Here is a 13,159-nt window from a genome sequence, read left to right on the forward strand (position 1 = left end):
GAGTCACATGCTGTGCATGTTAAGATGCTCTTCGGAAGAGAAGCAACAGGTTCACATATGGGCCCCACAGAGAAGCATAAGGGCAGACAGCCTAATTGCAGGCATTGACTTGCAATTGAGCTGCTTATCACCTGGGCAACATAATTTTGCTAGATCCAGGGTGCTTACCAGCAGGGATTTATTTATCCCATTATGATTAATGATTTTTCTCAGCAACACTGGATATTTCAGTTAAAAACTAACAATAGCTAATATTTATTATTTATTGTATTTTAGACACCATGTAAAGTATATTATCTATATCATCTTATATAATCCTCAGTTATTCTGTGAGGTGTGTACCATTACTAACCCCATTTTACAGATGAAGAAATTGAGGTTTAGAGAGTTTAAATAATTTGTGCAAGTTGACACAGAAATTGTAAAGTCTGTATTTCAGGTTAGGCACTTTGATTTAACTGTGCTTTTAGCTATTATACAAATAATGAATTTTCTTTATCTTTATCATTTCTTTATCATTCTTTTTCTGTCCTTTTGTGTTGTTCTTTTTATGACTATCATTCCTGATTATTTATTATAATTACAGTTACATCTGTACAGAATTTATCTAGAAGTTTCTCAATTACTAAGATATATAAGGTTACAGGGAGATTAAAATGAGAAAAGAATCAGCATTTTATTTAATGTTAGTTTTTTCTTTGATCAAGAAAACTACTTTAAAGAGCATCCTACATTTCTGCAAAGAGAGGCCTATACATCAAAATGATTCATAATCAAAGATGTTGCAGTTAAGGATGGACAAGAGTTATGAAGTCACTAAATATTGTATTTTAATTTTTAGTTGTTGTTGTTAACAAGTTTTACTCTCTGGAAATTACACCAAAACAAAGACATACTCCTTCAATCATTTTTGTTAAACATCTACTGGAGGTTAAATAGTGTAAAGATTTGCAATATTAAGAAATGCACAGTTTTTCACTTTAAGGACATCTTAGTCTGGTGGTAAGAATGGACAAACATGTATTATAATATAGTACATGGTCTAGGGGTAGAGGAGTTACCACCAAAGGAAGGTGGAGAATGTGAGAATCAGTTGAAGCTAAGTTGCCTATGGTTCAAGGATGAAACAAAATAAATAAAATTAAATACCAAATGAAAAACTTAAAAAAGATTTATAAATTCATGATACCCTAGGATTGATATTTTTAGTATGTAAGTCACTTTTTTAAACAATCTTAAAATTAAATCCCTTACACTGGGATTTGAGAGAGAACATTTACAAAAGACATTGTCAATGTCCTTATGAAAGAATATAGAGAACAATTCTTAAGACTTGCAAATGACTTCAATATTAATGGAAATAACAAGTTAATACAAGGACAAGATAATTTTTTTCAAATATTAATTTGGTAAAGATTAAAAGATTGATAATAACTGGTGTTGATCTAAGGATAAGGAATTTATAGGTACAGATTAAATAGATTCATCCTTCTTAGAGGACACTTAGGCAATGTGTATTGAGAGAATTAGTTTCTTCTGTCAGAAAAATTTTACTTTTAGTAGTTCACTTTAAGTTCACAAATGATCAGAGAAGTCTGAATAAAATTATATATAGGGGCTTTATTGTAGCACTATTTACAGTAACAAAATACTGGGAATCATGTTGGTTAACTAAAATTAGGTATATCCCCATGATGGTTCGATATCTTACCATAAGGATTCAACTAAGGACCCCTTTTAATTTATTCTTTTATGTTCTGTAAAAGGTTTATTGTGACATTACTTATAAAAGCTAGTAGTACATAGAAGTAACCTTAGCATCCTGATGGAGGATTATATCAAGAAGATGTGGCATTGTCCACATAATGGAACACTATTCAGCCATAAAGAAAGATGAAATGCTGCCATTTACAGAAAAATGGAAGGTGTTTGAGGGGATTATGTGGAATTAAAGTAGGTCCTGAATGGCAAAGACAAATACTGGATATTTCATAGTGAATAATTTCACAAAGTAAAATACATATAAAAACGAGGGCCTCCCCTGGTGGCACAGCAGTTGAGCGCTGGGTTGCGAGGCTGCCCTCAGCCTCTGCAGCACCAGTTTGATCCCCAGCCACCGGCGAGGGTCCCACAAAAAAACCCCAAAAAACCAAAAAAACAAAACTAGCAGACACTAACAAATGAATTGAGGATAGACTAAAAGAGAGGAGAGAAGAAAGGGCCTAAGGGTAGAAGGGGATGGTGGTGGGAAAAAATAAATCATGCTAATGACCTAATGAATTATGGATCACATACTGGGTTTTTTTTGTTGTTGTTAATGATTTGCTTATTTATGCATACAAGAGCTGGGATGCAGGCCAGAGATGCCAGGGGGTGAGAGGATTCACCAAAGACAGAGTGGGGAGCAGAACAGGCAGAGCTACTGAAATACACTGCTGAGGGGAGCAGTGGGTGAGACAGGAGAGGTCTGCTGTGCCATGTGGGCCAGCTCCCTTGTGGGGGATTGAACGTGTGCTGCAGTGGTTGCGGATTGCTTCATGCTGCTGTGTCTTAACCCCTTGCAGCACAAGGAGGTCCTCGATCACATTTTGGTTTAAATGCTACTTTATCGCATTGGAAGCTACATAGGACCACCAATGGGACATACTTGTTTTCGAAGGGAAAACAGATGAAGAACCAAATGACTTTGAATTCTTTTGAATTAAAAAAAAAGGAAATAATAAAAAAATACAACTGAAGGACTTTTTGTATTTTCTGTAAGGCTGGTATCCTAGTAATGAATTAATTAGTTTTTATTTAACTATAATGTATAGATGACTTTCAAAGAAGGTATTAGATAATGTGCATGATAAATTCCTAAATGAAAAAAAAAGTTAATAAAACATATTATGATTCTGTGTGCTTAAGTATTAGAGAACATACGGCAGAATGTTTGTGGCAGCTCTTTCACTGTGTTAAAACTACAGATAAGTTTTCCTTTGGGTGCTTTGTTGGGGGTTGAGGTGTAACATACACTTGAAGGGTGTGATCCTATACCTCTAAATCATACAATATTGTAAATTAAGAAAAAATTATGATTATTAATTTAAATAGTTGTATTGTAAGAAAAGAATCTCATTCAGTATTTTATGCTTCTAATACCAGCCCTTATTTTGGTTTGAAATTGTTGTTAGGTATATTAAAATAGGTTATTTAAAAAAAAAAATCTTTGTATTGTCGATATTGAAAATTGTTTTGTCTGTAGTCAAAGTCATTATGGTCTTTAGAGTAGATTTCAATAATTCCTTCAATTCCTTATGTATCTATACACAAAAAGGATTGAATATAACATTGTAACTAAGCAAAAATGCTTGTGTATGTGAATATGACATAGCAATTACTTTTTGTCCTCAAAGTAATAACAGTAAGATATCTGAAATTCAATGAAAAAGAGACTGAATAAATATTATAACTTTCAAGTATAGAGAATTTATAAATCCTAAAGTCAATTGAGTAGAGAAGAGACTGTTTTCTTCTTCCCTTTTTATTGTGTTTCTGTCCTGCTCTACAAACTGAAATTCGTTCATAACACTCCTGTAGTCAGAATTTATTGTGAATATTATTTATAAATTGATTCTTGTTGCCGATGTTTTATTTATACCAATTATTTTGCTCTGATACACCCATCAGTCATTTTTCCTAGAGGGCAGAAAAAATAATGGTATTGGTGGTGGTTTTTATTTATTTTAATCTCTATTACTTAAAACTAATCTAATATTGCGTTATAACATATAAGCCTCAAATGTACATTGCTAGCCATCAATATGCGTTGATACATTAAGAACACCACTAAAAGTCCAATTCTACCCTTCACTATACAATTATTTCTTTTACTCTATTTACCCACTCTCTCCTTCCCCCTTCCCTTCTGGGGACCCTTTTGGTCTTGAGGTCTGAAAGTTTGCTTTTATTTTATTTAATTCATTATTCTCTCTCTAAAGTGAATATAATTTTTTTCTGGAGGGTAATTTCCAAAAACTTCAAAAATATTTATACTCTTTGGTTTAGTAAGTTACCTTTTGAAGTTTTTCCTACAAAAACAGAGAATGTGTATAAAATAGTGTAAAAATATGTTATTATTACTGCTATTTATAATATTGAGAAACAGAAAAAACTCCAATGTCTAAGAATAGGGGCCTGCTAAAATAAATTATGGTACCTCTCTTCAATTAAATACCATTTCACTATTAAAACATGGTTATAGAAAATTGCTTATTGACTTTGGGAAATGTTCATATTATAATACAAGATAGAGATGATCAATAAAGTGTGCAATGAAAAATTAGTTTAAAAACTCTAAGTAAAATATCAACAATGGTTATCTGTGTAATGAAATGTATGAGTGAGAATACTTTATTAAGTCTACTATGAGTATCGTATTAAATGAATAAATATTTTTCACAGACCAATAATCATCTAAAAATAGATATCTGTTAGTTTTAATTGGTTAGCCCAGGGAAATTGCTATTAAATGGGTCATGGAATGGATTAAAACAATAATTTTTTAGTTTAAATTGATTTCATCAGTTAGGTGGTAGAGAGACTAAGAACTTCTTTGTACTCTGGGTTTTGTTTTTTATTACAAAGATTGATTAAGTGTGGGGGCAAGAAAACACCAAAGAAAATTAGGTTATATGGACTAATTAATGACATCCAGAGACTGATGAAGCCAAAATTTATATCCATGTTATAACTATTTTAAATAAAATTTTGATTTTCTGTTTATTTCCCACTTCTTTATTTATAGTGACTTAGTTCAAAGTTATCAACATTATGAGAGGACACAGAAGTAATATAAGAGGAGCCTTCTCATGATTTTCTGCCTATTTTATGACAACTAAACGTGCATATGAAATGGGTAAATAACCAATACAACTGATCATGTGATGAAACTAATATTGGCTGTCAAAATGATATCTGTAATAGTACAGGAGTCTAGGGATCAATCTTGATATTTCTTTCTCCCTCATATCTCATATTCAAACCCCATTCTACCCTTTTAACTGAAAAGTATACCTAGAATCAATCCATTTCACTCCATTTCTACTGTCACCACTTTCATTCAGGTCATTATTATCCTCTTCCCTAAATTACATAACTTTTATCTCTCTCCAAGTTTGTTTCACTTAGTCAGTTCTTCTCCATAGTCAGAGAAACCTAAACTATAAAACTGATTTTGTTGATGGCTTCTCATTGCCCTAAGGATAAAGCTCAAAATTTTAAAACAGCTTCTGTGATGTTCCATGATGGCCCATGGCTTCCCCTCGAGACCTCAGCTCTCTCCTCTGCCCTACACATACTTTATGATCTAACTACACTGTATCTCCCATTCTTTGACTATGACCTGCTATGATGCTTCTTGATTTTTAATGGTGCTTACTTCCTTTTTGATCCTCGGATTAGGATTAGGTGCCCTGTTATTACTCTCATATCAATTCTTAATTCTTCTGTCATAAAAAAAAAATACTTGTTCAGTTATCTGCTTTTTTTTTTAAGATTTATTTTATTTTTGCATATAAGAGCTGGGGTACAGGCCAGAGATGCAGGAGGGTGAGAGGATTCACCAGAGACAGAGTGGGGAACAGAACGGGCAGACTGACTGAACTATACTGCTGAAAGGAGCAGCCGGCGAGTCAGGAGAGGTCTGCTGTGCTATGTGGGTTGCTCCCTGGCCTCCGGGGATGGAACTCCTGCTGCAGAGGCTATAGCTTGCTTCATAGTGCGGTGCTTAACCCCTTGCGCCACTAGAGAGGGCCCAGTTATCTGCTTTTTTAAAAAAGATTTAAAAAAAATTATACATTCAAGAACTGGATGTAGGCCAGAGGTTTGGGATGAGAGGTTTTACCAGAGACAGAGACAGAGTGGGGAGCAGAACAGGCAGATCTGCTGAAATACACTGCTGAGGGGAGCAGCCGGTGAGAGAGGAGAGGTCTGCTGCACCATATGGTTTAGCTCCCTGGCCAGGGATGGAACTCATGTTGCAGTGGCTGGTGATAGCTTGATAGCGCTGACTTTAACCCCTGCACCACCAGGGAGGCCCCCAATTATCTGCTTTAGTGATGGCATATTTGGTGTTGTGTGGCATGTCTAGCACCTGTGCAGTGACACATAGAAGATGTTCAGTAGTTTCTACAGGAAAAAATGAATATAAAAAGGGAGATGGTGTAACCTATTAAGGGCCTATTAAGAATACAGTTTTTTTAAGAATGAGTACCTATTTGTATTATAGTGTGATTTATTACTGTGGAGACAAATCATATTTCCTTATGTGTGCTTTTTTATCCAGGTATGTCATTGTACACATGCAGTCAAATTGTAAAACCTTTGTCTTAACTTGTACAGTTAGAAGAAATGATTTCTGTAAAAGGCATAGTATTAATTAGCCTATTAGAGAAATCTGCTTGTTTATACTTTATATAAAAATTGTGTATATTTAAGGTATAATTACCTTTTTCCAGATTTATTAAGATATGACATAATATTGTATATGTATAAGATGTACAATGTGTTGATTTAATACATTTATATATTGCAAAATGTTTACTACCATATTGTAATTATCAAGAATTTATTTATTCCCCCCCCTTTTTAGATTTATTTATTTATTTATTTAAACACTGGGTACAGTCAGAAGCACGGGAGGGTGAGAGATTTCACCAGAGCCAGAGTGGAGAGTAGAACAGGCAGAGTGACAAAGTACACTGCTGAGGGGAGCAGCGGGCGGCAAGAGATGTCTGCACGCCATGTGGGACCCTCCTCCGGTGGCCGGGGAGCAACCAGGGATCGAACCGGCGCTGCAGAGGGTGTGGGCAGCTCCGCAACCCAGCGCTCAACCGCTGCGCCACCGGGGAGGCCCTAATTATCAAGAATTTAAAACAATATTAGTAACTATAGTCGCTATGCTGCACATTAAATCCCCAGAATTTATTCACCTTATAGCTGGAAGTTTGTACTCATGACCCAACATCTCCACTTTTCCTCCCATGCTCCAGACTCTTAGAGAAGCCCAATTTTCATTTTGACTCATCTCCATGATAATACCTATTATACTCATCAAATATGTGAATGGGAGAAGGGAAATTATACTCATTTGTTATTATTCTTCATGTATCTAAAATATTTGCTGTATAACATTCTAGGTATCATTAACTTTCTTTTTATTATTATTTTTAAATCATTTTTCATTTTTGCACAATGTATGCATTTTCATCTTGGTTATAGTCCCCGTACAATTCCTACTCCCTCTTGTATTGATTCTACTCCCTCCTCTCCCCCCGCCCCCCCCCCCGTAGTGTGTGTCTGGTTTATAGTTGTTTGTTGATTTTGATTTTTTACTTTATTATAATCCTGGATGGTCTCACTCATAGCAGGAATTTAGAAAACCTAATAAAGGACCAGGAAAAAGACTAATTATCATTAAGTTTCAACCCATCATTTCACCAGTATATAAATAAAGTGTTCATAGGTGTATAATTAAAATATTCATTAATTCCTGATATATAGAATGTAAGGGCTGGGTTAAGATGATATGTTGTACATTGTGCTTTAATTTGAATTCAGTTAAAATGATTGTAATATTAATCACTTTCATTCTTATTTTATTTATAAAAATCTTTTTTCATTGCGGTAACATTGGTTTACAACACTGTATGTGACTTAGATGAATAGGATCACACCCCTTAAAGTGTATTTTACATGCTACACCCACAACCAGGACACTGAAAGTCCTCCACTGGAGTCCATTGTGCCTCCTCCCCATTTTGTTCTGCCCTCCCTTTCTCCATCTCTGGTAGTTTCAATTTTATAGTCAGATTTCTAGGCTTTGTTATTAGTTTAGTTTTATCTGACTCTATTTTGTTTCTCGACATTCCACATACATGTGACACCATCTGGTAGTTGTCTTTCTTCTTCTGACTTATTTCACTTAGCATAACCCCTCCAGATCCATAAAACTGTTTTTTGTTGCATGCTACAGAGAAATTTTCCCACCTATAATTTTACAAGCTATTGGTTCTCTATTATCAGACTTCTTTTTTTTTAATATAAATTTTATTGTTATATTCCCCATACAATTGCAGCCCCCCCATTCTGACCCCAATCCCTCCCCTCCCGCCCCCGCCCCCCTAAAAGTGTCTCTGGTTCATAGTTTTTTGTTGATTTTGATTTTCACTTTCTTATAGTTATTCATTTTCCTGGTCCCTTATTTAAGTTTTCTAGATTCCTGCTATGAGTGAGACCATCCGGTATTTTTCTTTTTCTTTTTGGCTTATTTCGCTGAGCATGATCCCTTCCAGCGCCATCCATGTTGCTGCAAATTGCATGTGTTTATCTTTTTTGAATGCTGAGTAATATTCCATGGTATATATGTACCACATCTTCTTGATCCAGTCATCTATTTTTGGGCATTTGGGTTGTTTCCAAAGCTTAGCTATTGTAAACAGTGCTGCTATAAACATAGGGGTGCAGGTGTTCTTTGGAATTGATGTTTCTGTGTACTTTGGGTAAATACCTAGGAGTGGAATTGCTGGATCATATGGAAGCTCTATGTTTAGTAGGTCCAGAAATCTCCACACAGCTCTCCATAGTGGTTGGACCAGTTTGCACTCCCACCAACAGTGCAGAAGAGTTCCTTTTTCTCCACACCCTCACCAGCATTTGTTGTTGCTAGTTTTTTTAATATGTGCCATTCTGACTGGTGTAAGATGGTATCTCATGGTAGTTTTGATTTGCATTTCCCTGATGGCAAGTGATGTTGAACATTTTTTCATATGCCTGTTGGCCATTTGCATTTCCTCTTCAGAGAAGTTTCTTTTTAGCTCTTCTGCCCATTTTTTGACTGGATTATTTTCTTTGTTGTTGTTGAGTCTCATCAGCTCTTTGCAGATTTTTGTGATCAGTCCTTTATCATTAGTGTTGGGTGCAAAAATGTTCTCCCAGTTGGTGGGGTTTCTCTTTGTTTTTGTTATTGTCTCTTTTGCTGTGCAGAAGCTCTTTAATTTGATGTAGTCCCAGCTGTTTATCTTTGCCTTCACTATCACTGCTTTGGGTGATGTGTCTGTAAAGATGTCTTTGATGTGCAGATCACGTAGTGTTTCGCCTATATTTCCTTCTATATTATCAGACTTCTTTATCAGTCTTAGCTTCTTCTGACTCTGCTATGTTGTGGTAAATAAAAGTATATAAACCTTGATGAAGGCAGATAAGACAATGAAAAAATCACAGTAAAAATACCAACAGATTATGTAATTTCATTCCTATATTTAATAATTCAGTTTTGTAATTAAATAGCATGTTGTTTTCTGCATGTTAAACCCTTTAGGATAAATTATTAAATAAAAATGTAAAAAGTTCTTTTGATTCGATATATCTTAATCTGAAGAATATGAAATAAAAATGAATTTACTGAGGATTAAAAACTAAATATGCATTTGCCAATTTATCCATCTATACGATTATCAAAGGTTGCCAGAATAAAATCATTCATTTTAGGGAGCTCTCATTTTCATGGTGGGATGAGTGATGACACACATGATTGGAGAGAAGATTCCTTTAAAAGAGTATAATTTTCTTGTTAGATCATTGTAGTAAAGCTTGGTTGTGTATGAAGAAAACTGCCTAATAAGAATTGACATTTTAACTTGGTATTTGCAACAGACACTTTGGATACTTAATTAAATAGAACATTGCTTATTTCTAAAGGACTGACCAAAAAAATCAAACTCTTCTTGGCAAGTGAAACCTTTATAGTAGCAGAAGTGGGAAAACTGAAGTATGTGGCTCGTTCTCTGTTTGGATGATGCAGAATTGCTCTAAGCAGTAAGCTTACTGTTTTCAGAGAGCATTAGCAGCTTCAGCAAATACAACTGTGTCATCCTCTCTTAATACAGTGTGTTTGTTACTGCAAAGGGGAGACGATAAAGTAAATGAGATTTGAGATCTTCATGATGGCTTAAACAGATACTGATGGACAGATCTGCTTTTTGATGTTTTCTTTACTAGCCTTGAAGATACTGAGACTTAGAGATGACTGTGATTATCTTTTGTCAGACAGGACATGCAATCTTTAGGAGTTTCTCAAAATAGAAAGGTCATGCAGTCTGGAACGTGTGAACCCTTTCAATCTCTAAGTGATCAGGTATGACCTCATGAATTGTGATGATACTATTAAATTGCAGGGTTTTTATTTCTTCTCTTAGTCATTTAGAATATATCAATGTAATTGCTTGTTATTAGATTTTCCTTAGGATATTTGAACAAGTAATATCTGTAGTAATAGATATCAGGTAAGCAATATAAATCTTAGACATTTGTGTGTGTATGTGTGTGTGCCTGAGTTTGTGTTTACTTTTAGCTTCTTTTGGTAAAGTAGTAAGTGAAGAAATTCTTCATATTGATTAAAAGCAAGATTTGGGGGTCTACAGATTTTTCCGGATTATTGCTAAATAAAGTCAGTTGCATATTTTCTTTTGAATGATAAAATAGCATAAATTTATCAAACTGCTAAATAATAGCTAATAGCTTGTAGATAGTGACATATTAAGAAAAATTATCTGGGTTTTCTTAAGCATAAGCAGATGTTGCTGTGATTGTGGTATGCAGACATATAGAAATCATGTGTGATGAGTAGAATAATGTTTATCAGCATTTGAGTTATAATTTCCTGAAATTTATATTTCAGTATCTGTACTGTTTTGAAGGGTATTAATTTAAATGTTTTCTCATATCTATTGGAGTAATGATGCTCTTGGTTTTTTAATATAGCTATCATCTAGGGCATTGCTTAAAGATGAAAGCTAACGATAAGTGTTTTGTTTTTTACAAAGAAAGCTTGTGACACTTAAGTTTATTTAAGATTTTTGACCCTGAGATAATTCCACAAAATTTACTTTCATTTTCAGAATGGAAAGACTTACTACATTTAACATAACTAATACAAAGATCAGAGAATCATAGCAAAGAAATTGGAATTATATATCCATTTTACTTGAAATTCTGTTAATTATTTTTAATCAATCAAGTTATGTTTCATTTAAATTTGGTTTATTATAGCAAATCCTCAGAAATTACATGCTTGGTTGAGAGATTGTACCTGTGTTTGATGTTCAAAGTTTAAAGAAAATATATCTTATATTTTTATATTGCACATTTCTACCTCAATTTTTGTGCACTTGTCAGATTTTTGATCAGACATTCCATATTAAATGAGTCAAAGAGAGAAAATGTTATAGCATTTCTCATCAGAAGGATGATTTTGTTTTTATGATGCTGTAGCATGATTAGGATCTAATGCCTCATTAGGGTGAAATCATGTAGTATTAGAAATGAATATATTCATCAAGGACTAAAGTGGAAATCTGAAACAGCTATAAATTCAGTCAAGGGGGAAGTTTCTCCTTTTTAATTAAAAACACATTGAAAAAATTATACCTACTGCTATTGGTTATAATTTATATGTTATTCAGGCTACTTAGTTAGCTTATATTCTTATTAGTAGGGAAGACTGCCATATTCTTAAGCTTGATTAGTTTTGGAATAATTTGACTATACCTTTTAGTTGCAACAAAACCTGTTTAATCTGTTAGAATTTATTTCCAGTATTTGCATGTATTAGTCACTAGGAGTACATTCTGTTTCTTGGCATTGCTTTGGTATTCCTCTAGGTATTGGTTACAGAGCATTCTGCTGCTTTTCACTGTATTTACAACTTTTCAGAAGAATGAGACTCCAAAGATTTTTGGCTGATTTTCTTTAGGGGTACTTAAGAAAAGATATCTCAATAATTTTGTAAGATAAAAGAATTACTGTCTTAGCACTGTCATTTTTACAAATTGGAGAAAATTTCTCTTTGTTGCTGTGTCAAAATACATTAAACATATTGGTTAGGATGTTGGAAATGTTTAAATGTTAAGTCAACTTTCTTCCCTGTGCAACCAGATGATCTTGACCTTTTGAGTGGTAAAATTGATTATAAATTTGCCCAATAATAATTGGTCATCTCTTTTTTAAACAATAGTTGCCTCTGTCTGTACTATATTACACATGTATTTCATTATGCATAATAAATGTTTCTAAAGGTAAGTTGACTATAAGTAATTATTTGCAAATTGTTCAATTTAATAAACATGTGCATTTGCAAGATACTGTGTTTGGTGTTAGGAAGAATACTGAAAGAAAATGCTATTTCCTGTTTTCAAGGAGATTATAAGAAAATGTACACAGTGAGCTATGCTTATATTTTGAATTGATTTTTCAAAAATGATATGCTGCATTCAGTTTTAACTTAATTTAACTTGTAACTTAATTTTACTCATCTTAGGATGAGTTACATATAGCTTTTTTTTTCTCATGTGAGTATCTCAGTATGAGAAAAGTAATATTGATTTGAAAGGTACAGTCAAGAATTTCATAATATTCACAGCTACATTAAGTTATTTTATAATGTGTGACTTACTGTACCAGAGCAATATCAATTGTAAATCAATAAAATAACTGTGTTTTTTATAAAACATAGGTGCAAAATTATTTTGAGAGTGAATTTGGGCCTAGCCCCTTGGGAAGAGACAGAAACAGGGACCCCACCCCTCAAACCAGGATGTGACTGATCAAGTCTAATTCCAGACTAGGGGTAGGAAATTCTGCATTATAGAAGGGAGTTTTGACTTCATAGAGATTAAGCTTGGGAAATAAAGAGTAGCAGGTTTGGGCATGTTTGATGCTAACTAGCTCCTTTGGGGTGTCCTTTGAATAAAATGGAGTGGGCACAGGATTCAGCTCAGGCTCTAAGAATGGGCTTGGGGAGGAGCTGGTATGGAAGAAGGCCTTCCTTAGCCAGCTGGTGGTACTACTCTCTCCTCTGTCATGCTAGTATGCTGCTGAAAGTACTGGCATGGCAGATAGAGCAGATATAAAACCTCAGCTTCCTTAGAATCCCAAACTGGGTAAAGCTGCCCAACAGCAGAGCTCCAAAGTGTTTGTTTCATCGAATTCAAGCAATAGAAAACTGGTTTGCAAATTCTTCTGGTTTATAAAAGCTGACTGAGGTAAGAGGTGCGTAAGTGGTGGTGCATAAGTGGTGGTTTTGAATCACTAGTGATTATATAATATAAAGGCATCTATTTGC

General features: G+C 34.1%; 1 protein-coding gene across 8 annotated transcripts in view; it reads left to right on the forward strand.

The window, feature by feature from the left end:
- The window catches only part of SLC4A10 (solute carrier family 4 member 10), a gene marked incomplete at both ends in the record, with an annotated part of 269,813 nt that overhangs the window by 62,836 nt on the left and 193,818 nt on the right, over positions 1-13,159 (forward strand). For 3 of the 8 annotated variants that reach the window (XM_084240235.1, XM_084240239.1, XM_084240236.1), the window contains one exon: positions 10,094-10,174. The exons of the other annotated variants lie outside the window; for them this stretch is intronic. In XM_084240235.1, coding sequence (XP_084096361.1) covers positions 10,094-10,174 — 81 coding nt within the window. Of the gene's footprint in view, positions 1-10,093; positions 10,175-13,159 lie in introns of those variants that run through there. 8 annotated transcript variants of the gene reach the window in all.

Source organism: Talpa europaea (assembly GCF_964194135.1).
Source record: "Talpa europaea genome assembly, chromosome: 1".
Classification (NCBI taxonomy): domain Eukaryota; kingdom Metazoa; phylum Chordata; class Mammalia; order Eulipotyphla; family Talpidae; genus Talpa; species Talpa europaea.